Source organism: Paramormyrops kingsleyae, chromosome 25, assembly GCF_048594095.1.
Source record: "Paramormyrops kingsleyae isolate MSU_618 chromosome 25, PKINGS_0.4, whole genome shotgun sequence".
NCBI lineage: Eukaryota > Metazoa > Chordata > Actinopteri > Osteoglossiformes > Mormyridae > Paramormyrops > Paramormyrops kingsleyae.
Genome location: NC_132821.1, coordinates 15112095 through 15139917, shown reverse-complemented (window position 1 = coordinate 15139917; position 27823 = coordinate 15112095). Strand labels below are relative to the sequence as shown.

Below are 27823 nucleotides of genomic sequence, written 5' to 3'. Positions count from 1 at the left end.
CCGAAGAACTCGCCCCGGCGATTATCGCCGTAAACGGCAATTCTAAACGGTGATCAAAGTCGACCTCTCTCACGTCGCTACCCATCATCTTCCAAAAAAACACTGATGAAACGGTAAACACTACCCTATTGTTTTAAATCCTTTCCACACACACACACACACACACACACACACACACACACACACACACACACACACAAACCCAAAATGCGTGTATAAAAGTTTTTATAAAATCTTGTGATAAATGTACAAAACATTTTCGTACACAAGTTACATTTTAAAACAAATGAACATCTTTGAAAAAACAACTTTAAAAAACATCTTACTTTCATGATACATTTTAAAAAACTTTCATTTTAAAACATCTTACTTTCATGATACATTTTAAAAAACTTTCACTTTAAAACATCTTACTTTCATGATACATTTTAAAAAAACATCTTTAGAAAAACTTTCATTTTAAAAAACAAATGTACATCTTACTTTGAAAAACTTTTCATTTTTAAAAAACATCTTACTATGAACATTTTAAAAAAACATCTTTGGAAAAACTTTTAAAACATCATACTATGAACATTTTTCATTTTAAAACAAATGAACATCTTTGGAAAAGCTTTTCATTTTAAAACATCTTTGAACATTTTACATTTCAGTAACCAAAAGGCAGAGTTTCCCCGCTAGTCAACAATCTGCGTTTGTCGTAGACGACCCTGACCTTTTTGTCTAGAGGCCTATTAAACAGTCGAAAACTTTTCATGTCGCGTTCGATTTTGTTGTAGTGCGTCATTATAGGGGGATCATTCCTACATCCACCGATGTAGTTTTCAATCAATCCAATCATACTGTCAAGGTTTACCTTTTGACAGGCTTCATAATTTAGAGTTATACCCTTACATTTCAACTGTGTTTTCCCGTTGTTGAGTCGGTAACAGTAACTTTTTGGTCCCAGCGCACCCCACGAAGCAATGTATTCGTCGGGGGCTAATTCGGACGTGAGCTCCCCCAGGTAATTGCCTAAGGTCGGCTCATATTCACCCGGCCTGCTTATGTACACGATGCTGTCTGTGTCGTGATACAGCACCCTACGCCCCAATTTTTCCAGTTCTTTGTAAAGCGTCAGCCGCCCCCACGCGGTAGTTTGACACGCTATGAATATGTTGGTCTTTCCCGGCGGCACTTTGTAGGAAGACCTGTATCGCCAGCGGATGAGGGCGACCTCGTCGTTGACAAACGCGAAGCTGGAAATCTCGTACAGCTCCGAGCATAAAAAATTAAAAAACTCCCCCGGGTCAGACACTATACATGTCTGGAGCATGTTGTTCCTCTGCGCCAGTTTACCCCACAGAGAGTTAAGCAGAAGCTTGGCCACCTGCCTCTTGCCACCGTTAGACACGATCTTATCGGGCTCCAATTGGATCCCCTCGCGCTCGAGATAGTTTTCAATGTAGTCCCTGCGACCCGCGTCATCGGTCGCGTCGTCGGGGTAGCCCGAAGCCTGCTGCTTCACTTTGAGAAAGGTTTTAATGTATTCTCTAAACAGGTCGCCGCTGGTCTGGGGAAAATGCCACACTTCGTGCACCTTCACGACAGTATAGCCCCTGTCTAAAGCCTGATTGAGCTCCGCAGAGACCCACACGCCGGTCAGCGCACGCTCTGCGTCAGAATGACCACAGCTCCCCTCTTGCCTGTTGTCGATCGCGCACGTCCTGCACAGTGTAAACACGAGTTTCCCATTTGGCAGTCTGCTGGGTAGGACGGGGAAAAACAGCTCGCGCGGGGTGTTCACAGTGGCTTTGATCAGGCCAAAGTATTCATTCAGAGGTTTAAAATTTGAATGAATGATTTCCGGGTGCCCCACGGGGAATTCACATTTAGCCAGAGTGTACGGGTACAGCGACGTGAAATCCACGTAGTGGACGCGCTCTTCCCCCGTGACGTCGTAACGCAGGCGAATCGCCGACGTCCGACCCCCAAACAGCGCTTCTCGCGGCCTAAGGGGGTCAGGGGGCTGAAAGTCTGACAGGAAACTCTGCACTTGTGGGTCGTGAGTTTTAGCGTGAGCCCATTCGTGTTCCCAGATGGATTCTACGTTCATATTAAACTCTTGGCGCAACACCTCGAGTTTTTCCCTTGTTTTAACGTACAGGGCACCGAAGCTCTCGCGGGTCAGGGGGCAGACATCGTGTTCATTGTTGCACTTAGGACAGCCGTGAAACTGGCAGCCTAGAAACTCGAAAGCCCATTTCTCTCCCTCTATCTCAGCGTATCCGTCTAGGTGAAAGCGCCCCACGCGCACTTCACCCCCGCGCAGCGCGTGTCGAATTTCTATGCCGCGCGTGCGGCCCACGAATTCCAGCCACTGGATCGAGACGTTGGAATAACTTTTGTATTGCCTCCTGTAATCCCAGACGTCCGGGATCGCGATCGTATCTCTGGGCAGGAAATTTGTCCTGTAAACCAGCAACGCGGCCGAAGCGATGGTCGCCGTGGAGAAGGGGTCGCAACCCGTGAGCGTTTCAAACTCCTGCAGGAAGCGCAAGCAGCCCTCTCTCAGAATCTCCACGTCGTTCTTACAGTAAGCGATCATCTCTTTGTGAAAATTAAAGGTCTGGTGCTTTACACCGTCGTACCATTGATAAAACTTGTCGCGTTCTTTGCAGGGCATTTGCTCGGGCCCATACTGATCGGGAGGAGGGTAGGGCCCCACGTAACTAAACTTTTCCATGTCTGTGAAATGATGCGGAAAATAGCCTTTTCGCATCTGAGTCGAGCACCCCATTGCATCGGGGATTTTTCTCAACGGCATGCTTAGAAAGCAGTGACTGTCGATGTACCTTTGCTCAAACACGCTGTCCAGGATGAGAATGATTTTATTCCCCTGTGACACCACACGCGGTTCCACTCCTTCCTTCACCATAGCGTTCAGTATTATGTAATTATCAAACGCCTTTCCATAGTGACTAATGAAACACGTCCCTGTATAGTAGGGCGTCCTGAAATGTCTGAGAAAGTGCAGCGCGCAGTCTGGCCCCTCGGCGGTCATTGTCTCATTCTGATCGGAGATGGCGCACACGTAAACCGGGATATGGGTACCCGAGCTCTGGGATGTTTCAAAGTCAAAAAACACATATTTGGGGGGCTTTTTACTGCCCTCACCGCTTTGGGCGACCGCTTTCCCTTTGTTAGATTTCTCGATTGGATTTAAATAGCAGAGATGTGGGGTGGATATGTCTGATTCTGCTGACTGCAACTTAGCGTCGCATATATTACATTTTACTGTTTTACACGAGTGCGGTTTTGGGTTCTCGGGACTTTGGTAGTAGTTGAGCCCGCAAGCTTTGCATTTTTTGAACTTGTCACAGGGGCTAGCAATCTCCCCCCTATCGGGGCAGACCCTCGGCGTACGGTGACGCTCGAAGCACATGTTATTTAAGCATCTGAGATTACACCGCTCACACACTATCCCCGGTGTGATTTCACCTTCTTTACAATTAGTCTGACAGACGCTGCAAAATTTTTTACAGCGATGAGAATGATGCGAGTCGTACCCTTTGAAACAGCTTGTGCAAACATAGCCGGCCCCTAAGAAGCCCTTGGCGCTTTTAATGCCGTAAAAATGCTCCTTGTGTAAAAAGAAATACACCACCCGTCTATCGTCGGTAGGTGTGGGTGTCTGGTAAATTTGGAGATTGTTTGAATAATGTTGTTGATAATACACCACTGCTTTGCAATCAATGATTTTCTCAAAATTGATAATGTCATTCAAAGCGACTGCGTAGTCGGGGGTGAAACCCGCTTTCTCCTGTAACTCCAGGCCGAGCTTTTCAGCCTCTGCGTCAGTGAAGTTTTCGTGCAGCAGATGAGCCAAATTTATGGCGAAACACGCTCTGCTGTCGTTCTGAATGATAAACATGTGTTTGGCTTTTTTAGAAATTATTTCTGAAGCTAACATGGTCTGTAGTTTACGTTTGTTTCCAACGCCGCCACCGCGTGGGATATTTATTACGTCTACTATTACTTCTAGGTTGGAATCATTTAAAATCTCTTGATTAGACTGAACCAAGCGATCCAACAATTGCTGGAAATTTGTCAGCTCCCCTTCCCCATACCGTACAATTTGCGACAACTCGTCATTTAAAAAGTCACCGCGCAGGGTGACCTGTATATAAGCTCCCCATGCGGCGTAAGGTATCGCCTCATTCACAATATTTTGAAACCCCTCGATTACATTTTCATAGTACTCGCGGAAATTGCCTTCGTTTCTAGGTCGCGGAATATTTAGAATCCGCCTAATCTGTACATTATTGAATCTGCGGCGATGCACGACCCCGTCAGGCTGGTGATCCAAGTCACCACCGCCACCGTCCTGTTCAACATTTTCAAATTGCCCCAGTCCCAAGTCATTTTCAATCTCCTCGGCATCGAGAAGAAATTCTACGTCTGACAAGACTTCCCACAATTCAGAATCCGCGGGGGACCACGCGACCTCGTCGTCGGGCAGCACCGCTTCTGCTTCAGAGCCCCTTTCATTTAACACGCTTATTAATGTCTCTAAGGACGGTAGGAAACAGGGCTCTTGGACCCTGGATTCACCAGATGCCGCGGGTGGCGAGTCGTGTTGATAAACCGCATCATTTTCATCATTATTAGCGTTGTTGATGATGTCTATTTCATTTAATAACGCTTCGGGTATAGGCGCTGGTGGTGGTGCTGGCGAGTCGTGTTGATAAACCGCATCATTTTCATCATTATTACCGTTGTTGATGTTGTCCATTTCATTTAATAGCGCTTCGGGTAGAGGAGGGGGTGTTGCTCCGTCCATATCTGCTGATTCAGGTCTTGCGTAGATTTTCTCTTGACCGGTCCGCGCCGTCTCTCTTGTACATAGAAAACAGGGAATACCTATTATTAGAATAAGTTATTTTTAATGTATAGCGTTTATCATATGTATAAAAGAAATAATATACTCACTATATGGAGTTTTCTATCCGCAGCGTCTCCCGTAGAGAAAAAAACAAACCCAAAATAGCAGAATCTCTAAAAATAAAATAATTATTTTAAGTTATTTTATTGTATGGTGTTTATCATAAAACACGCATAAAAGAAATAATATACTTACTCTATGCAGGTCCCGAGTAGTTTTCTCTTTCCAGTAGGGCAAGGCCTTGATGATACTGGGTGTGGGGTACTTGTGTCTCTTTACCAAAGGAGTGAAACCCTTCTCGGCATACTAAAAATTTCTGTGGTTGGTTACTTTTTAGGATTCTTTAAGGAGAAATATACGTCCTGTCAAGTTTTATCTGTTGTCTATTTCGATGTACGTTTTAACTGCGCAGACGGTATGGGGCGAGTCGGGGGGAAAAGACAAAATTTACTGGAATACAAAATGTCAAACTTGATGTGTGGCGGGGAGACGGGGGGAAAAGACAAAACTTTAACAAAATTTACTGAAATACAAAGTGTCAAACTTGATCTGTGCCCCAAATTACAGTTTGACCGGGATTTGACCTATCGGGATGTACATAGGTTGCATGAGGAAAAACACAAGGCCAAACTGCTACTGCTGCAGGGGGGTGTCGGCTTTCACACACACACACACACACACACACACAGACACACACAGATGGTCAAACTACTGCTAAGCGTTTTTTTACTGGACGTCAGACCCAGCTCCTCCTCTCATTCTTAGCTCCAACTTGGTCATTCTCACAGGATTTCTTTCAGTCTCGCGCAGCACAACTCTCAGCTCTCCGGCATCGCTCTCTCCGAGTCCTTTGCGGATTATCCAAAGCCATGGGACCTTACCACGGTACCGCAACAGACACAGCATCGCTCTCTCAGAGCCCTTTTCTACAGATTCTCCAAAGCCACGGACCTTACCACGGTGGTACAGCGTACGCTCACACTCCATCAGGTAACCCACCCCCACTCAGACCCAGTGTTTGGGACCTTAACCCCCCCCTGCTCAGTCCCCCCTGCTCGGCACCCGGTGGATGCAGACAAAACAACACACTCATAAGCACTCTACTCAATATAAAATAATAATTACATAATAATACATAATTAAATTATAATAAATAATTAAATTATAATAATTATAATAAATAAATAAACTATATACAAATAAACCCCTATCCCAACGCTCAACTGGCTCACAGCCAAAAAAAAGCCCCCCCTCCCACTACCTCATGACGTCACCCGGCTTGCAGCCCCCGCCTGTCACTTTTTGATTTATTTGACCTTTGTGACCTTTGACCCAACCTGTCATTTTGACATAACCGGTATTCTATCTCTCTCTAATGCACTTTTCTGTTTCCCCTGCATTCTTTTTAAAAGCGAAAAATGTGATTCAACGTGGACACAGTCAGGACAAACCGACTTGAAGCACCTCTCCGAACGCATAAAAAAGCATGAACGATCAGAAGTTCATATGGAAAATTGCATCAAGCTAGCTGTGCTAGGAAAAATTAGCATAGCAGCGCAGCTGGATGAAGAAGAAGGCACAATGAAGAGGTTGATAAGAATCATCATATTTTATCTAAACTCATTGACTGTATTAAGTTTTGTGGTGCTTTTGAACTTGCATTGCGGGGACATGATGAAAGGGATACTTCTGAAAACCCCGAAATTTTCAGAGGTTTAGTCGACTTGATGGCATCCATTGACCGGGACTTGAACGATCACCTTGAAAATGCAACTGTTTTTAGAGGCACCTCAAAGACGGTACAAAATGAGTTACTGGACTGTATGCTGGCAGTTCTGAGAGAAAAAATCTTGGATGAAGTAAAAACAGCTGACTTTTTAGCCATCCAAGCTGATGAAACTACTGACAATTCCACACACTGTCAGTTAGTCCTGGTACTAAGATACATTGACAGCACCCATAATGTCCAGGAGCGTTTTTTTGAGTTTATTAAGCTCTCCGTTGCCAACGCGGATGCAATTGCTGGTGCCTTATTGGAAAGGCTGCGCACCATCCTTCCCGAGGGACAAGATAAGAAGCTGATCGCTCAGGCCTATGATGGGGCATCAGTGATGAGGGGTGCCACTGGAGGAGTTCAACGTAAGGTCCAGGACACCTATGGAAATGCTTACTATGTTCACTGTTATGCCCACCAGTTAAACCTTGTAATGCAACAAGCAACATCCCACATCCCACAGATCAGTCACTTTTTTTCTGATATTGGGGGATTTTCTTCGTTTTTTTCCAAGTCAAGCAAGAGAACGGCAGTGCTTGATGAGGTGGTGGCGCATCGACTTCCAAGTGCATCGGCAACGCGCTGGAACTTCAACATCCGCGCTGTTAACACAGTGTATGAACACAAGGCGGATCTGGTGAAGTATTTGAGATCATCCGGAACAGAGTTGAATTTGACGGCCCCACGAAGAGAGAGTCTGGCAGCTATGTGACAATGCTGGAAGATAATGATTTCTGTTTTTTCCTGGCCCTCTTCCACAAAATAATGCCACATGTGGACATGCTGTATAACCAGCTGCAGAAAAGGAACATCGATTCTGTCTACATCTCAGGAATCATCCAGAGATTCATTGACAACATGCAGGCTATCAGGTAAGCTATGCATGTATGCACAGTGTTACCAAATGTTAATTCTCTTTGAATAGACTCAAAATAGAATGTTTAATCTCTCATCTTGTTAAAACAATGAATTTATCTGTAACATTATGATGAATTTGAAATGTGCAAATACAAGGACTTATGATTTAACACTAGAAAGACTGACTGGGTCATTGACCCAAATCAAACAAAATCACTGCTATTTCTCATTGAAGTTCTTGCTACAAAAATCTGAAAAAAGTTAGCTTCAGTTAGCTTTCGTTTGACAGCTCATGCATATTTTGGCCAAGCATTTGCCGCAAACAGGACGCTTGCACGTGTCACAGGTAGTGACAGTTTTGTTGCATTTACAAGCGACCGTGACTTGACAGCTGACTCTTCTCTCAAGTTGCCCTGTCGGTGATGGTGTTATGACTATTATGTTATTGTTGTTATGACTTGGTTATCTAATTCATTTGCATGACATTACGTCAATTGACCCAGTCAGTCTTTCTAGGTATATACTGCTGTAAAATACTAATTTCACCAGTAACTTCATTTGTGTTTGGGATGACTCCCTCAGGGAAATTAACATTTCCAGCAGCAAGAAAAAATAAATAAATAAATAAATGAATAAATAAATAGATAGATATATACAGTACGTATCTATCTTATACAGTAACCAATTTTCAGAAATGACTTTTAGAACTTATAAATTGTTTCCGTATCATCAGGGAAGCTGTCCCTTCTCTAGTTGAGGGTCAGGAGTACCGGGGACCTGAACAGGAGCCACCCACAAAGAAACGGAGGACATTGGGAGAAGACAGGCAACACCATTTGGCATTGGAGGTAAATACTTGCACCTGCTGACAAATGGATAGAAGGCACAACAACTTATCACCACATTGGCCACAATAGTGCTACTGACTGAAATATACATTGTCATGTTATTATATGAATATATAGTGTAAGCCATATTGGCTCATTACACAATTATAGGTATTCAGGAAAGGAAAGGAGAATTATAGCCTATTGTTATAAATAAAATGTCAAAACCTACTTCTTACCTATTTTTTTTTTATATATCATGTCAGGTATGTGACACCATTATCTGTGAAACTGGAGATTAAATCATTACTGTTAATTGTAATCATCGTCTGACTGTTGATTTGAATTCTTATATTGGACTAAGCAAAGAAATATATTGTCACATCAGCCCCACCAGGAAAAATTTTCACCAGCCGCCACTGCTGTAGAGCCTACTATATATTTGTGGTGTGGTGGCGAATTGGTGCAGAAGTTTTAGAACTGCACTATCGATTTATCACTTTATTTAGAAATATAAATTCAGTTCTTATCCTTTTTAAAAGTTACATTTTTTGAAATTGTCTATCAAAGTGTCCCTCAGAATGACACTGGGGCTGGGGTGGGCGGGGCTACGAGGGGGGGAGGGGACTCGGTCAGAATGGTATATTAAGAGGAGACCTCCGCATGTACAGTTACTCTACCTCTGCTTCCAGCGAGACAAGAGCTCCAGATTCTGCTCAAGATTTCATCTTTTGTCGAACAACTCGTCAAGAATGGCTTCCAAGGCGTAAGTTATGATCAATTTATTATTGCATTTGAATGTGTAGAAACTGTGGATAAACTGACACTGTGCTTAAGTCTCTTAAACTGACTACTATTGTTAAAACTTAAATTGCATCCACTACAAAACGAAAACAATATTTCGAAGCAACTTTTTTTAATTACTAAAAACTGATCTTTTTAGAAAGACATTTTGTTAAGGTACTTTATAGATTCTCCTGTTTTATCTCTTTATTTTTTTTTTGTAGCACTTTTGAGATTGCTAAAATATAAAGTGCAATGCAAATAAAATGTATTTTATACTAATTATCTTTAAATTAGTAGTAAAGATGGTATTAAAGTGTAGAATACCATTTTTTTATTTGCAGTGATCACAAAGGGCTTGTATTGCTTGATATAAATGTAACTAATTAGTAAACATGTTTCAGTATTTGTGATCATGTAGTTTACTAATTACTTTTCTCAGTCTGGGACCCATCAGGATGACAATAGATATGCAAATGTTATTTATCCAAACCACTGAGGAATGAACAATGTTGATGATGATGACTGGAATGGGTCCTGAAAATCATGAATTAAATCTAATCTTAAGTAACACTTCCTTGACTGTTACATAACTGTTAATTGTTTGTTTGTTTTTTTTATCCGCAGTACTTCCAACAGGCATTTCCTGCTCTGCCCCGTGTGCAAGAATACACAGGCAAGCCTCTCGGTTCATCTGACTAGGGTGTGCATGAAGAGATCTTCGAAAGAAGCCATCCAAGAAGTAGTGGAGAAGGCAAAGCAGGATGTGCTTGAAGTTCTGCAGTGGGGCAGGGTGTTCAGCTACAGGCACCTGCGAGACATTATGGATGATGCTAATCCTATGAGCAGGTTGGTGGGAAAACTCTTCAGTCTTTTTTACACATCTCGCGTCGTTTCTTCAGTATGACATTTACTAAGAGTTTTTTATTTACTTATTTATCTGAAAGGATGATCCAGGAGCTGGAGCGTCGCCACATGGTGGTGCCTGACACCCCCTCCCCAGCAGTAGCGGCGCAGACCAGCAGTGTTCCTGTGGTGGCTGGTACAACCGTGCAGCGACCGGAGAGCTCGGCGACTGAGCAGTCGGAGGACGCAGTCGGAGGACGCAGTCAGTGTCCGCGACGGCGAGATCTTTCAAGTGTGAGTATGAGTGTCTCGGCTTTGCAGCTTCATTGATACCTTTTGCTTTTGCTTGTGGGCCAATTGAAGGTGCAATTTTAAGACGAAATATGTTTTCCACATGGCAGTACCCGGGAAGTGCAGTGGCCACAGACCTCCAGGCACATGATGCAGGAGAAGGGACTGTACCGGAAACATTCTCTGGACCATCCCCTCCTGAAGGGCTTCGCCGCATACTTGGAGAAGGATCTCCTGAATGAGAATTTCAAGCAGACGGTGAGGTCTCCCATAAAAGTTCACTCTATTATTTTTTTGGAGCTTTATATCTACGCAATATATTCATTAAGTAATGCCGATCTTATTTTCCAGGTGGAAAACGTCAGCAGGTTCATGTTTTTTGTGAACCCTGAAGAGCCATCCCTTGAATTTCTGAGGGAGAGGGAGAGGACGAAGCTCTTCTTTCGGGAGCTGACTGAGGCTGGTCTCTCCAGGCAGACTCAGGTCAACTACATGAAGAGCCTGAAGAGGTTGGTAGCATGTAGATTTTTAACAGTATATTGTAGGTTTGTGTTGTATTGTCGTATCTGTTTTCTTCAAGGAAGTTCAGTCCTCCCACTATTGTCATGGTGGCATGTACAAGTTTATGTACATATGGATACTTACATACATGTCCTTCCTCTGACAGATTCCTCGAGTACCACACCGTGGCCACCGACCTCCGGCGTGACAACATTGCCTTGTGGAATGAGGCAATGTTCTTCGTGGAGTACCTGGGCTCACTCCAGCAGAGCTCTGCAAAGTTGGTGAGTAAGGAGATGACGCAAAGGAGGTAAGTTCAACTGTCAACACCCGTTAAATTCCATATTATGATTTGATGATACATCTCCTCTACTGTGTTTAACACACTCATGATGTTTTTTTTTTATCTCCCTCACTGCTCCTGGAGTGCACTGCATGGAGAAGCAGAGCCATTTTACATTGTGAGCACATTTTATTAAAATGTGTACTGTATTGATTAGGATTGACAGTAATTGAATTTTCTTCTCCCACCCACATAGTCATGTCATTCTCACGGGGATGAGCCCAGAGAAGAGTCCAGAGGACTGCTGGGCCGTGCTGAGGGCTGCCAAGAACGACTTCTTGGCAGTCCTTGGCAAGGTGTATCCGGAGGAGATGCCCCTGGAGTGTGCAGAGTGCTGCCTTGTCCTCTACTACCTGGAGGCCACGGTCATTCTGAAGCATCTCCAGCGACCAGGCGTGGTGGAGCACATGACCGTAAGTGTTGTATTCTTTATGTCTTCACTTTTCCTTTTTGCCGATACTCTTATTTATCAGTGGGACATCATTGTATTGTGTAGGTCCAGGAGTGGATGACCAGGAGCACGTCCGAGGCCGACCATACGGTGATTGTGGTGAAGGAACACAAGACGTCGGCGCAGCAAGTGGCCACGTTTGCATTGTCCTCTGAGGAGGAGACGGTAAGTATATCAAGTTTGATAAGATTTATTTCATAGTTTATTTCAAGAGCAGCGATTTAATCTGTTTTCCTCTGCCATCAGTGGTTCCACATCTACTTCACCCAGGTACGGCCACAGCTCCTGAGCTCCAAGAGGAGCCGGACGACATCGGATGACCTGGGAGGAGACGAACGGTTCTTCGTCTCCACCGCAGGCAGGCCGGTGTTCAACGCTTCGAATGACCTCACCCGGCTGCACCAAAAGTGAGCTGATCGTCATGATTAATTCCCCCTATAATATGTTCTACATATGTGTTGTGTGAGACGTATTAATAAATGTATTTTTGTATTTTAGATACAAGCTGGATCCAGTCACCTACCAGACGGCCCGGCGCATCTTTGAGACGGCCACCAAGGACTTGACGGACCAAGAGAAGTCCTTGGTGGCCGATTACCTCACTCATTCCACTGCGACGGCTGACGAGCACTACCGGATGAAGCAGTCGCGGAATGTGGTGCTGGCCAGTAAGCTGCTGAAGAAGCTGGCAGGAGACTCAAGGTAGGCATGTTTTCTGTTTGTCAACACACTTACCAACATCAAGACACACAACCAAAGCCCTCACCACTGAACACTAACCTTAAACTTTTGTGTTTTTTTTTTTTATCTCAGCGCTGACTCCGCAGAGGAAGGACCCAGCTGTTCTGCCCGTGGTGCCGCACGGGATGCTGCCCTGGCATCCAACCAACAGATGGATGTCCAGGCAGCGTTCGATCAGCTCCTTCGGACCCACCCCGTGACCCTGGATGGCGACGTCCCAGATAAGACCGCAGTCCATCTTCATCTGCTGTTTCCATAGTTCATCAAGCATAACCGCAGTAATTCTATTGGCGGTAACCACAGACTGACACCCTGGTCTTGCACAGCATACTCCGCCAAGTGGCCCATTCACTGTCCAACCAAGCATGGTCTTAATGGCGAAAGGCCCATCATCCACACTCTGGACAACTTCTATTGGCTCTAGGGCTCTAGGCATATTCATGCCAATCAAAAGCTCCACTTGCGATTGTATCTCAGGCAGACGAATGTGCTTCAAGTGTGGCCAGCCATCCAGGTCCCGTTGTCTTGGGATGTTGTACACGCTAACAGGCATTCTGTACTGTGTGAAAAGGTCAGGCATTTCACAGTAGACATCACTGTCCAATCCAGCCACCTCCAGGTCGGGCACAATGAAACTGTCCACCACTTTCTCTTGTCCCATGGTGCGCAAGAGAATCTTTGTCTTCCTCCCAGAGAGATTCAGCTTATCCATAAGACCCACTGTACAAAAAGACGCTGAGCTCCCCTGATCCAGGAAGGCATACGTTTCCACTGTTCTTTGACCTTTCCTTGACTTCACTTTAACTGGTACAATGGCAAGCTTGCAGTCTTGTTCTCCGGCCCCAGTAAGACCACTGGTCTGGACTGTAACAGGAGTGTTGTCTACCTCACTGTCAGGCTTGGCCTCATTCTTCTCCTTGTGGAGGATATGGAACACACTTGAATGTCTGAAACCACAGATTTTACATAAGACGTTTTCTACATTCTTTACTGATGTGCCCAGTAGGGTTGGGTACCGAAAACCGGTGCCAATACGGCACCGGTACCTATATAACCGGTATGTACCGGACCGAAACAAAACGCGAATTTCGGTGCCACTTAGATGCCTGAACTGTCGATTGAAATATTTGTTCTCTGGGGCTATGATGACACAGTTGTAATAAGCATCAGATTCATCAACACACACGTGACATCATCAGGAAATGAGACCATCCGAGATGCGTGTGAATGCAGCAACTAACGTTACACTTGCTCTGACGGCAGCAGGCGGTCTACCGCTATCTTAGCTTGCTAAATGAAACAACTTTTGTTAAAATGCCTAAAACTAAACGGTCGAAAATGTGGCTATATTTCACAAGAAAGGATTCCGACACTGTGGCATGCAGCAAATGTTTTACAGCAGTTGAGTGTAAAGGGGGAAACACGTCAAATCTAATGAAACATTTGAGGGTACACGGAATAAACTTAAAAGCAGAGAGATGCACCGTGTTTGACAGCTTGCGGACAACAGCTGGCACGATTGGTGTGGATAACCCCAGCCCCAGTCATACCAACCGTAGCAAAAAGGAGTCCACCGATTATGATGACGACAGCAACCTTTCCGCAGGTTAGTAGTAGGCTAATGTAATGCTAAATTAACATTACATAGGTGGCTTATGTTTTGTTGTTGTTTTTTGTATTTACATATATATTCATATATACTTTAAACTTTTAATATATTGTTCAATTTTAAGCATTCAATTTTTTGTTCAATAAAAATGTATTCTTGAGACATCCACCATCATTTTGTGGCTTTTGTAAAGTATCGGTTCAGGCACCGTTTTGGCTGAGATCTTTCAGTTTATATGCCAGTGGAATCATTACAATATAATGTGCATCAAGGGAATTTCTAAGCCATCCGGAAGTCATTCTCCATGGCCTCGCCAAACTCCTCCAATACCCGAGTTTTTGCCTCAGTGACCGCCGAAGCCGCGTTCAGCTTAGCCGCAGATGTTCCCCACAGACCCACACTATACACTTGGGTCTGACTGGCTTCCTCCCCCACCAGCAGAGCCAACCCACCACCAGGTGGTGATCGGTTGACAGCTCCGCCCCTCTCCTCACCCGAGTGTCCAATACAAGTCCGATGACACGATCGCAAAGTCGATCATTGAACTGCGGCCTAGGGTGTCCTTGTGCCAAGTGCACATATGGACACCCTTATGCTTGAACATGGTTCATTATGGACAATCCGTGACGAGCACCGAAACCCAACAACAAAACACCACTCGGGTTCAGATCGGTTCCTCCCAATCACGCCCCTCCAGGTCTCACTGTCATTGCCCACGTGAACATTGAAGTCCCCCAGCAGAACAAGAGAGTCCCCGGGAGGAGCGCTCTCCAACACCCCTTCCAAGGACTCCAAAAAGGGTGGGTATTTTGAACTGCCGTTTGGTGCATAAGCGCAAACAACAGAGAGTGCATAATGAAATAATTCAGCAGACAGTCTCATATACTTTTATATTAGTGGAAAGAGAAGAATGGAGAGGAAAAATAAAGAATGTAGGAAAAAAAGGGAGAGGGCAAATGTTATGTATCTAAATGGAGGCTTATATAAAAATCTTAAATTCTCTGCAGATTTAAAACGTTTAGTAGCTTTTTTATTCAGTGATGTAAAAACATTTTGTATGCAGATTTAAAATTCCTTTTTATATACCGTAGTCAGACCTTGTGGTGACTGTTGCTATCGCACCTACGTTTCGCAACAAAAACACAGAGGAAATTCCGTCTCAGAGTCCCCCAGAATCACTCAAGTACACTTCACTGCAGCCTGCGGGATGGGGCGGGGCGAGATGTGGGCGGAGCGAGATGTCACGCAGTGGCCTTATATGGTGAAATACCCATACACTCCGATACTGCAGGTGGCGATAGTTGAAACAAGTTGCATGAGTCCAACAAGAATGCGGGAAAGCAACACTTTTCGCGTTACGATGGATAACCTGTCAGAGGTAAGCAGAAATTAAATGCCAAATTAAAGCCTAAAATGCTTGTTTTTTGACCTAGATGAAACAAAGAAATGTGTGGCACTGGAATAAAGAAATGCATGTTAAGGAACTGTAAGGAAAAACCTTGCTTAGTTTTAACTTAAACTTATACTTCAACATCTGCTGTATTGGCTGTTTGTGCTTCGGTGAAAAGTATTAAATTGTAACCGCAGTATGTGCAGAACACTATACCAAATGTTCCATCGGACAATTTTTAAAACCAAATTATAATGTATATTTACATTTCTTAAATGATGCTTATCTATGCATTGATCTGTTTTTCATCCGTGTTAAAATATATGAATTATGACAACACTGCCCCTTCCTTTCTTACAGAGACACATTTCCATATCTATCAGCCGACAGCCTTGCACTTATTATAAGGCTGGACAGCTTCACTGCCTGTTCTGCCACTATATGTCTGCAGAAGAACACAGGGTTACAATACATGTGCAGAACCATGCCGTGTTAAACATTAAGGTATGAATATTTGAACAAATGATCTGCTAAGGAACAACAAATGAAAATTGGTGTACTTTGACTGCACTTTTCTTGTTAACTTAATGAGAAATTCCCTTGATGCACATTATATTGTAATGATTCCACTGGCATATAAACTGAAAGATCTCAGTTGTTATTTATAATTATATGTCTTTTGGTGGAAAAAAGAAAGCATGCTTACAACAAACAAACAAACAAATTTATTTTTGTATTGCGCATTATCACAACATTACATTGTCTCAAAGCGCTTTACAGCATCCCCACCCAAAGCCCCCAGTGAGAAAGCCATAGGCAACAGTGGCAAGGAAAAACTACCTAGAAGGAAGAAACCTTGGGAGGGACCAGACTCAAAGGGGGAGCCCATCCTCTAGGGGCCGGCAGGGAGAGTCAAATATAGTTAAATCTGTGACACAAACGGTGAGCAGGGGGGAGATGGCAAGCCGGTGCCAACGCTCCCTCCAATCGCCAGGCAGCCAGAAGGCAGGGAGCGGGTCATACAAGGAAGATGACACGGGCAGAACGGCGAGCTGGATGCATGGACGTCATTGGTAGAGGCGACGTCACATGTAGCAGGGTGTGCTGGACATCTTGATAGATTGAGGTCTCCAGGAAGCTCCCCCCAGGAGAAGTAGGGGAAATAAATGCAATTAGTCAAAGTAAGGGAGACTATAGGCAGTGCTAAAAGGTAGATGAGTGCAATATGAAGTGCAATGCTCCGGCAGATACGGCTATGGCAGCATAAGTAGGAGGGAGAGGCATGTGGAAATGCAGGCATGGGGAGTCCCTGAAATGTCAGCACTCCAATCCCACAAGCAATTGTGAAGCTAGAGTGACAGCACTGTCAATTCAGTTTATCCAAAGCCAATGGCACCGATCCCCACCCAGCTCAACACCTCACACTTGTAGGAATTATTAGCTCAGGTAATTTTTTATATCTCCACCAATATGTTTGAAATTAATTGAAGTTTAATTAATTATTATTTAATGCTGATTATTAGCCAATTGTTATGCCGAATGGTCGGCTCCTCCAAACTCAATTGCGGTGTCCCTGTGAGTCTGTTAATGTAAGACTCAAATGGGATTCACTAATTACCAGTATCGCTTAGTAACCTGGGTTAGAAGGGTCGTCCGGCGAGCTGCATCACCAGGTAATGTAACCGATTGGTAGCGAAGCTCCCCTCACGGCCGATGAGAGAGAGTCTCGCGATGTTTCAGGCGAGTTTGAGGTTCAGAGTGTGTAGCAAGATCGCACAAAGGCAGGAACTTATTGTGGAACACTCAATGACGGAGGCTAAAGTTGTGTAAAAGACATGCATTTATTCCTAGCTAACACTACAACTAACATAAGACAGACATTACACCTAACACAAACAGCAAACACGAAATAACGGAATAAAACAAATAATGTAATTATGAAAATGCAATGACGGGATTTAAATGAGTAACCTTAAATGGGAAATACTGTTCTGCAAAGCAAGCATAGTTTGTGGAAACACGACCCTAAAGTCTTACAGCAGGTTAACAGAACAGCTTAAGTTGTTAGAATGAAAGGAAGTTGGTTTACTTGGTTGAAGAGTGGGGGGGGGGGGGGGGTCTTGGCAGTGCTGGCAGAGCTGTTGAGCTGATGGCACTCAGGAAGCAGTGGAGTGGAGCCCCTTTGGATTCTCCCTTTGGATTCTCTCTCCTGGTGAAGCTTTGTCTTGGGTGCTGTTCTCTGTTCAGCTGGGCCTTCACCGGAGGGTTTCTTGTGGGCTTCTCGTCTCCCAGGCTGATGGTCTTTTCTGCGCTTGATGATCTGTTTGCCCCGGCTGATGTTCTCCTTCGGGCTGGCGGTTATTCTCTGCGCACCTTTGTTCTGAGGTGCTAGATTTTTATGGTCTAAAGTTCATGAATAGGGATGACCAGGAATTTGACTCCTGGCCCAATGGCTGGCCATCCATTTGGCGGGCTTTCGGAGGGGGGTCTGTATAAGTCCTTTTGGGATTTATGGCCCGACTGATTCTCCCTTTACTGATTATTTTCATTAAGCTGTTATAACTTTTGATAGATCCACTTTTATGGTAATCACTGACCAGATTTGGAATCAGGGGTGATTAACAATCAGTTTGACACCAAACATGCCATACCAGCTTCACAGGTACATACCTCATACCATCTGCATTAATTGATTAAACAATTAATTATTTTATCTATGTGACTGATTCACATCAGTATAGGATACAGGTGTTTTGGGTTGCACCTCAACAGATGTTACACTTTGTGCAGACATTACATCAAATATTCATATTACAAACAGCACATCTTATCCATAGATAGGCGTGGCCATTAGTTTGTGGTAATATCAATATAAGTTGCACATCTGGACACAACATATCTTGGTTGGTGTGGCTTATTCTAATTGATCTTCTCCAAAATGGATAATGTACACCTTAATTTAGTTCTTTTTAATATAGTATGTTAGAACACAGAAACTTGGTAACGGTCCACCAAGATCAGATAAGGACCACAAAGGAATGTTGGAAGAGAAGGGGGGGTTTTAACAAAGAAGACTCTCTAAAAGTTAGGACACATTGGTTACACTAATTTTCCAGATTCTTCTGGTATACCATGAGAACATATATACAAGGGTAGCTATGCCTATCTATTTATTTAAATTTATATGTGTTCAAGTACAAAGGGGTAAAATAGGTGATACTCCGTGAACATGGTTATAAGGGTGGCACACAAAACGCTAAGATTGTCTAAGGACACATACAAACATAACGTATCTGTATATTGAGACTAGTAGTCGTGAGTAAATCAATATACAGGGTATACAAAAGCCAAAATTAAATGAAATTTCCTTTAGGGTGTTCGTCTGTTGGGTGAGTGAGATGTAAGGCAGAGTGTATGTGGAGGGGGGTTGTGTGCCAAGTCAAGGGCAATAAAAGTTGGAGTGCTGGCCTTTCTTGTTATCCGTGTGTGTGTGTTTATGTGTGTAACCCCCCTTTGGTGCCTCTCGTACCAGGCTCGGCCTTGTCTCAGGCCACCTGGAATTTAGGCCCTGTGATATGTGCATGTGTGATCCTACACACTATAGGTTTAACTGGGAGTGAGAAGTTAGCTAGAGTTAGAACTAGTGTCCCTATAAGCTAAACTAAACAGGTGTGTTTTTAGTCTAGACTTGAATATTGAGAGTGAGCCTGAAACCCGCACATCCGGTGGAAGACCGTTCCACAGCTGAGGAGCTCTGTAGGAGAAAGCTCTGCAGCCTGCCGTAGCTCTTTCTACCCTAGGTACTAACAGATATCCCGCACCTTCCGATCAAAGCAAGCGTGGGGGGTTGTATGTGGTCAGCAGATCACTAAGGTATTCTGGTGCAAGGCCATTCAGTGCTTTATAGGTTAATAGCAGTATTTTATAGTCAATCCGAGACTTAATTGGTAACCAATGAAGGGAGGATAAGACTGGTGTGATGTGATCAAATAATTTAGTGTTTGTGAGAACTCTGGCTGCTGCATTCTGTACCAGCTGAAGTTTATGTAAGGATCCAGACGGCCAACCAGAAAGGAGGGCATTACAGTAGTCCAGTCTGGAAGTTACAAAGGCATGTATTAATTTTTCTGCATCACGAAGTGAGAGCATCTTACGAAGCTTGGCTATGTTTCGTAGATGATAAAACGCAGTTCTAGTAATACTATATATATATATATATATAACTGTATCATCTGCATAACAATGAAACCCAACACCATAATTTCTAATAATGTTACCAAGCGGTAGCATGTATAGGGTAAACAGTAGTGGGCCCAGTACTGATCCCTGTGGGACACCGTATGTGACTTTGGTGGCCTTGGATGATTCGTTGTTCACATGTGCATACTGATAGCGATCAGTTAAATATGAGCGGAACCAAGAGAGTGCTGTCCCTGTAATGCCAACCACACTTTCTAATCGGTCCAAGAGGATATTATGGTCCACAGTATCAAATGCTGCAGTTAAATCTAGTAATACCAACAGTGATATAAAGCCACGGTCAGAAGCCATAAGTAAATCATTCATTACTTTGACTAGAGCAGTTTCTGTGCTATGGTTTTATGGAGGGCCGAGTGTGCCAAAATTAAATAAATAAATACACCAATAATTAATTAATTAAATGTTCCCTATGCTGTATGTATTCATTTTGACACTACATGATGTGTGCCAGCTATGACTCTGGATGCTTATTTGGGTTTTTACTGTGAAATGAGGAACTTTCCTCTCTCTACTTTCCGTACAGGAAAGTAGAGAGAGAGACAGGAAGAAAAGGAGAGCTGAAAGACAAAAGGTAAGTATTTTGTGTTGCGTATCAATGTAAGTGTAGAGGGTCGAGATTTGACCATAGAGTCACACTACATGTCTTTTTGAAACAGGAAACAGATGAAGAACCAGCCCTAAAGAAGACTGCCAGCATGGTACTCAGTAGTGATGAATCTGATTTGGTGAATTCTTTTTTTTATCCATTTTATCATACCTGTACTATACTAGCAACAGCAGATAACAACATGTTTTTATATAAAGATGATCATGTTTGCAAAAGTTGGTATGGTACTGCAATGCTCTCCTAATAAACAGGCACTGGAAAGAAAAGAAGAAATGTTTATGTAGTAATTAATTCAATATCTGTTTTGTAGGCTGATGAGGCACCAATCAGTTTCACTTCAGATCTCTACATTCAGAGGCTGGAAGTCAGTAGCTATCTGCATTATAACATAGTTAAATTAATCCCTGTTTATTGAAGCACACTTTGTAATTATCCATCACTCCTTTAACAACAGGAACGAGCCCATGAAGTCCAACAAAAGCCGAAGCAAGACTGTTCTGTGCTTACTGGATACATTACTAAGAACTATAATGTACGACAACACCTTGAAGTAAGTGTAGCCAAGATGGAAATTATTTAATTTAATTTACTTTTTATTAATCTTCATATAAACTGTTATTAGGTTTTTGCAGTATTACTGGTGTAACATCCCCCTTATTTGACCACCTCTCATTCATTTCCAGGCCATCTGCACAGGAATGTTGGAGTCTCCATGGGAAACAGAAAAAGCCCAAAAGCCGATGGTTCATTTTGAGGATGATGAGCAGATGGATGAAGTCTTTGCATTTCTGTCTGGCATTGTGAAGAATACGGCTGAAGCCAGGCAACTCACGGATGAGATTTCTTTCATCCTGGATGTGCTTCTACCAGAAGTGCATAGATACTTATTAATTATTTATGCATATTTCTTCACATTAAATATAACATTGTAGTCACTATCTTATTAAAAATTGTTAAAAAGCCATGTTTTGATTTATTTTATTTAATAACTGACTTGTTTGAATCAATCTTTATGCTACAGGCAACAATACACGCTCTTGCAGGGGTACACTCCCTGTGTGAAGAAGCAGCAAGGCAGATGTATCTGCGTGGACCACAGTATGACTGGAGGTAAGATTAATATTTGATATTTGATATATATTTGAATGATGAATAAAGCTGAAAATTACCAAGATATTTTAAAGTATTTCAATGGTTATAACTTTGTAATATCCTTTCTTACCAGTAAAAGACAACTATTTGACAACCAGGTTATCGGGAGTTTAAGAGGAACCTGAGGAGAAACTGCTGTTTACTCTGTTGGTTTTTTTTTTCTTCAAGGATTTGTAAATAATGTAAATAAAATAAACCATTTTCCCCCATATTTATCTGGGTTGGTTGTTTCTGATGTGAATTTAATGGTGTTTGTTGGAGAGTAAAATAACATTTCGCACACCTGTAACATGTAACAAATCTGTATGTCTTAATTCAACTTTAAACACTATCAAACTTTTAAATAACAATATGAAATATTCTGTAATCCACTAGAGCAGTGGTTCCCAAACTTTTTCCAGCCGCGTACCCTCTGCTACCAACGACTCTTAATAAGTGTCTATAAATAGATTGCAATACCGCATGCATAAAAATAAATACTGAACAGTCCATTATTTCTCACCACCAAATGAATTTAATAATATATTTTAGTAATAGATTGTTGCTATCCGGTGGGAGAATTTCACAGTAGGGATGGGCACGGAAAAGGTTTTTGGTTCCCGTCCCATCCCATTCGCGTTGGAGGGTTTCCGTTCCCGTCCAATTTAACCGCCAAATTTTCAAAAACCATTCCCATCCCGTTCAGTCCCGTGGGATGTCATTCCCGTACCGTCCCATTCCCATCAAATTTTAAAAAATCTTCTACCGCTCCCGTGTTTTTCATATATTTCCGTTAGCGCTTGTTTTCCGCGACCAGAGTGGCAGATATTTTTGACTAGGGTCCTGGGAAAGTTGCACCAGCATCATACTGGTGCATGCCATGGCAGAATTTCAGAATAGAAAAATATGCAGGACTTTATTTAATGTGCGGTTAGACGCTGTTAGAGACAGTTAAGTTATCCGTGACAAAGCTCTCCAGTGAGTGTCATGCCCCGATCGTCCGCTCCTTCCGTGTGCCAAGCCCCCTCGTTAACCCTGTGTGGATTCCCCGTGTTTACCAGCTGTTCCTGATTGTTGTCAAACTTGTCATTAGTCCATTGTATTTAGTCCGTGTTTCCGTTTGTTTCTCCAGTCCTGTCATTGTATTGTAATTCTGCTTTACCGCTAGTCGGCTAGTGTGTGTTCCTTTTGCTCATTAAACCCCGCATTTCCCCAATCCTATGTATCCTCGCCTCTGCTTCCCCGGTCAGCGTTGTGACAGTGAACCTACTCCAATGCTGCAATGTGAACATTTGCCATGTTCCTAAAAATTCTGTTTATTGCACAGTGTCTGACCACACAGACCTACAGTAAGAGTAAAATCTTTCCGTGCCACGGGCATATGCCACTCGACATGTCACCGCTACGTGCGCATGGCACTCGACATGTCACCGCTACGTGTGCACGGCACTGGACATGTCACCGCTACGTGTGCATGGCAGTGGCAGCTGCCACTCTACATGTCACTACTACATGAGCATGGCACTCGATGTTTCACTGTTACTGTATATGCGCATGGCAACCGACCCGGCACGGCCATCCGCGCATTTCACGGGACCCGGCACGGCCATAGGAACCTGTCACTCGACCTGGTGTCTTCACATATCGGCTGTCATTCGACCTGTCACCGCTACATGCGACTGTCACCACTTAAAGCTTGGTTTATACTCGCAGAGGTGCGCGCGGCGAAAATGACTGCATGGTGGGTCATTTTGCGTGGTGGTGGGCACGGTATTTTTTGTAACTTCGGAGGTTAGCAGAGGATTAGCAGGAATAAGCTTTCAGAGCACTTGTAAATTACCCAATATTGTCGGAGACTATATAAAAACATTCGTTTTTCTATGTATTTTTGTCGAGATGGGAATTCACACGCATGTTATCTTTGACATTTATGTCCTTGAGTATTGTTTGTTTTTGGTCACATTTCAATACATTGTTTTATGTAGCCTAGTTACACCAACTATTTGCAAATCTGCATAAAGTTTAAATTGTTTCTGAATACCCCTTTATTTTTAATTATCCCTCACCCATTTTTCTGTTCATACCTTAAGCACCAGTGTTTTATCAAATTTTACAAATTCAGAGGCCTATAACGACCCCATTTCCTACACCGTTCATTTGTACACTAGTCATTTGATCTGGTATTCTCTGTATGCATCTGTCACAACATTCTCTCAAATTACTATTAAACAACCAAAGGAGATCAAGAAAATTAAAATTGTCATTAATATTAAGACTACTGTCAAGGCTAAATTAAGCAATACGTTTCAATCTAAATTATAATACTATGTTGCTTTTAATATATAGTAACAGCAACCTAAAGTGACAGAAATAAAGTGACAAGAAACACGATATATATAATCACACCAACCACTTCTTTAATAAGACCTCTATAATGTTCCCTATTTGCATTTCTATGATCAAAAATAAATGTTGAACGCGAAAGTCTTTTTTATTGTACCGTAATATACTTAGACTGCAATCTGTTTCTAGTAATTAGCACTTTTGTGTGCTCATAACTGCCCATCCTGTTTCACAAGTACATCATGAATTATCCAATACATAACTGCACACACGTCCGGAGTAATTTACTTAGGGGGTTCAATCTTGAAACGGCAGCTGGCAGGAGGAAGTGACGTCACAGGCACCCGTCAAGGCAGGTAGCGGCAGCTGCCACTCCGTCACAGGCACCCGTCAAGACAGGTAGCGGCAGCTGCCACTAAGAAGTGGCAGCTGCCAGTTCTTAGTGGCAGCTGCCACTTCTGTCCGTTGATAGTGGCGCTAAACAGTGACAGGATCCGTTCGGGAACAGTGCCTGCCGGTAGTGGCAGGTCTAGTGGCAGGTCACGTGGCAGGTCTAGTGGCAGGTCTAGTGGCAGGTGCCGTTCAGATACAGTAGAGAGGCACCTACCCGCCACTCCTGGAAGTAGCCTAAACCAGAGATTCTGTACATCGGCTTAATGATCATTTTGTGAATATTATAATTATAAATAGTACAACTAAATGCAGGAATTTTTACGTAATTTTATACAAAGCTTCCTTAGCTATAGAAGTTGAGGAAATTAAATAATTTACATACCAAATAACAATAGTACCTAGAGATGTTTCAATGTAATAAGAAATATTATTACATTGTAAAATGAATAAATATAATATAATAAATATAAACAGTACAATCATTGTCTTCTCAAATATGACAATGAAGAGTTTTGCAATCAACAACAATAACATCATGCATAGTCATACAACGATTAAACAAGTCCTCAATTAATTTCCGTATCCCAGTTTATCCTAGCCGATTCACAGAATCTCTGGTTTACTTCCATGAGCGGTTGGTAGGTGCCTCTCTACTGCATCTGAACGGCACCTGCCACTAGACCTGCCATGTGACCTGCCACTAGACCTGCCACGGGACCTGCCAATACAGGCAGGCACTGTTCCCGAACGGCTCCTGTCACTGTTTAGCGCTACTAGCGACGGACAGAAGTGGCAGCTGCCGCTACCTGCCTTGACGGGTGCCTGTGACGTCACTTCCCCCTGCCAGCTGCCTTTTTGGGACTGACCCTTACTGGTAATTTATAGTATTTGGTGTGCTCATACCTGCGCAATCTTTTTCGAAGGTAGCGTCATCAGTGTTTACGTGCCATCTCATAAGAGATTGAGATAGTAATCAGTAGTTTTTACAAATTCTAAGTTGCAAGTTCCATATTTTTCTTCATTACTTATAAAAATGCTTTGTCTGTCGGCACATTTATAATGCATATATCGCATTAATGTCATGCCAGGGTAATTTTAACGACATACATTAATTAATTCGTCTTTTAGCCCTGATCGAACTTTAAAACTGAAAAAGAGATTAGCACCGATTGTTACAGACAGTAAGCAAATGCATTTATTTATTCTTTCAAATACTTTCGGGAAACTGAAATCGCAATTGCTGAATCGAGAAATGGGGATTCAATTGTATTTCAAATTCAATTAATTATAATCAGTGCTTGAAGTGGGCCGGAACGCAGCAGAACGCAGTTCCGGAACTTCTGTATTTTCGTCTTTTGGGTTCCGCCACTTTTTTCTGCGTTCCGGTACTTACTGAAACTGATCCGACGCAGCGACAGTGGCCCTAGAATAGACAATATCACAAGACCGATAAAAGACTACATTACCCACGAGCCACGACAGTGCCCTATCATATGCATCCACTGAGTCCCAACCAATCGCATCAGCTTTAGCCCTAGTCTATTGTTAGGCCTACAAGTATCACACTGGTCTGGTTCATGTTGTTTTAATGGTTTTCAGTATTCCATTTGCGAATTAGAAAAAAGTAGCCTATGCCTATAGGTTATTGCTTGGAAGAATGATTAAATTAAAATAGTTTTTGAACCAACACATCCTAAAGACTTGATTTTTTTTTCACCGCACAAATGTCAAATGACGGAAAATTAGAGTTCCTGCACTTATTTTTTCTCACTGATTATAATATAGGCTACATGTATTTTACGATTCCTCAGACCACACTGTTAGAAAGACGTTTCTGTGCAGACCCGAGGTTGAAACCGTGAAACTCGCTTTCATTTGTAAAACAATAAGTGTTGATTGGCGCTGATGAGGGGGCGGGCAGTTTGTGTGGGGGGGGTGGGGGGGGCTCCACGAGAGGTGCGTCCGAGGTATTTCGTAGGTTTCAGGGATTCTAGTCCAGTGGCGTATACAGACGTGTATAGTCATGTTGAGACCGATGACAGACACACATATCAGTGGCAGCTGCTGTACTGGTAGCAGTGACGTGCGAGTGGCAGCTGCCAGTGCCATGCGCACATAGCGGTGAGATGTCGAGTGCCATGCACACGTAGTGGTGACATGTGGAGTGGCAGCTGCCACTGCCATGCGCACGTAGCGGTGAGATGTCGAGTGCCATGCACACGTAGCGGTGACATGTCGAGTGGCAGCTGCCAGTGCCATGCACACGTAGCGGTGACATGTCGAGTGGCATATGCCCGTGGCACGGAAAGATTTTACTCCCTCTGCAGACCTAGATCATACTGGACATATTTTCCACTATTACAGATTGATGTCTTGCATATACTGATTTTATCGATTACTCAAGAACATACAATATAATTAATACCACTTTTGTTTTCACTGTAAAAATAATTCCCATGGTTGTTCATATTCTCATTCTTACTTAATATTTACTTTTTAATAATATATATAACGAACCGAATCAGGCTTAATCAAGATAGGTGATCTATCACTTTAACGATCCCCAAAATTAACCTCCTGGACCGGACAAATACAAATTAACGAATGATTAAACATTATATGCGTCTCTTTTTGTATGTTTTCTAAATAAGACCGCGTGCCCATACCCAACTGTAATAGCGATTAAAGCGATCTATTCTTTTAGTATTTATGTTAAAGCAAGACATTTATTTTATTACTGTTGTGGGATTAATCTTTGGAAACACTTAAATTTAATAAGCACAAAAACATATGACATAAACACGACTGTATTTTGTGTTTTACGGCTTTTTTGGAGGTCACCGACTCCGCTGTTTTGAGAATTACTGACTGTCTCGTTCGAATTCGTGATTCCCCCCGCTCCCTCTCGTACCCCCTACAGCCTCTTGTGTACCCCAGAGGGTTCGCGTACCCTAGTTTGGGAACCGCTGCACTAGAGCTTTCATTGATCATTTCATTTTTTTTCATAAAATTAATATTTTAATATATATAAAATATCTCACATCTGGATTGCATACGATAATTAGGGTATACAAACGTATGACGTGAAAGAAGCGCTAAAATCTCATAAATCAGTGAAGTTTACACATTAGTTGTAGTCAAACCATTAAGTCTTCGCAAGGCTGCCATAATCACGGAGCGGAGTTTCGAATTGGTCCTGCCCATCCATGTACCCATATAAGGCTACTGCGTGACATCTCGCTCCGCCCACATCTCGTCCCGCCCCATCCCGCAGGCTGCAGCGAACACCTTCTCGAATCACTCAGCTGTCCCAGACACGTAATGCGCATACGTTCTATGGGACGTCAAACGCCTCGCTGTATGATTGGCCGAAATCCTCGCCCCCCGGCACCCCCACCGGCTATATAAAGGAAAGCGCAGCGTGCACGGTGTAGATCCTCTGCTAAAGAGTAGAGTCGCACTTGTTTATTTCTCTGGTTTCCGCCAAGAAACAGGGTTATTCTTTTACAAAACCAAGTGCAGACGTTTTTTCCAACCGAAGGTCACCTAATCTTCGCTGGTGTGATTTTCAGGCGACTGGCTGAGATACGGAATCAAAAAGGTGAGCTTTATTTTAACACGGTAATTTAATTAGATAATTGTACTTACGATTTATTGTCTAATACATATGTGAGTATTGTAGGATAGTCCGACACAAGCTAGTCAACAAAAATGCTGTCTGTTAAATAAAGGAGGCTGTTTTTCTTTAAAT

General features: G+C 43.0%; 2 protein-coding genes across 8 annotated transcripts; both read left to right on the top strand.

Annotated features, from left to right (window-relative positions):
- The first annotated feature begins 7057 nt into the window (after positions 1-7057).
- LOC140582796 (uncharacterized) lies at positions 7058-10729 on the top strand. Its single transcript, XM_072707153.1, has 7 exons — positions 7058-7570; positions 8290-8404; positions 9076-9149; positions 9794-10015; positions 10114-10306; positions 10414-10561; positions 10655-10729. Exons 1-6 carry the CDS (start codon positions 7413-7415, stop codon positions 10543-10545), a joined length of 894 nt encoding a protein of 297 aa, XP_072563254.1. The 5' UTR covers positions 7058-7412; the 3' UTR covers positions 10546-10561; positions 10655-10729.
- A 241-nt stretch (positions 10730-10970) lies between these two features.
- LOC140582795 (uncharacterized) lies at positions 10971-27740 on the top strand. Of its 7 annotated transcripts, XM_072707146.1 has the most exons (14): positions 10979-11088; positions 11232-11265; positions 11344-11560; positions 11644-11763; positions 11845-12005; positions 12097-12300; positions 12412-12561; positions 20121-20169; positions 20255-20323; positions 20516-20569; positions 20660-20755; positions 20889-21077; positions 21227-21315; positions 27347-27740. In XM_072707146.1, the coding sequence occupies exons 2-14, from the start codon at positions 11240-11242 to the stop codon at positions 27504-27506; spliced, it is 1584 nt and encodes a 527-aa protein (XP_072563247.1). In that variant the 5' UTR covers positions 10979-11088; positions 11232-11239; the 3' UTR covers positions 27507-27740. The 7 variants fall into 7 exon arrangements, with proteins under 7 accessions (XP_072563248.1, XP_072563250.1, XP_072563249.1 ...); XM_072707147.1 differs by having other exon boundaries at positions 10971-11265; positions 20255-20296; XM_072707149.1 differs by lacking the exon at positions 27347-27740 and adding an exon at positions 21431-21525 and having other exon boundaries at positions 10971-11265; positions 20889-21028.
- Positions 27741-27823: the final 83 nt, after the last annotated feature.

Coding starts and splice junctions, on each gene's coding strand:
- LOC140582795 (XM_072707146.1), top strand. CDS start 11,240: ATGGAGAAGCAGAGCCATTTTACATT. Junction 11,266..11,343: donor AAGCAGAGCCATTTTACATT/GTGAGCACATTT, acceptor CCACCCACATAG/TCATGTCATTCTCACGGGGA. Junction 11,764..11,844: donor TGTCCTCTGAGGAGGAGACG/GTAAGTATATCA, acceptor CTCTGCCATCAG/TGGTTCCACATCTACTTCAC.
- LOC140582796 (XM_072707153.1), top strand. CDS start 7,413: ATGCTGGAAGATAATGATTTCTGTTTTTTCCTGGCCCTCTTCCACAAA. Junction 9,150..9,793: donor TCAAGAATGGCTTCCAAGGC/GTAAGTTATGAT, acceptor TTTTATCCGCAG/TACTTCCAACAGGCATTTCC. Junction 10,016..10,113: donor GATGCTAATCCTATGAGCAG/GTTGGTGGGAAA, acceptor TTTATCTGAAAG/GATGATCCAGGAGCTGGAGC.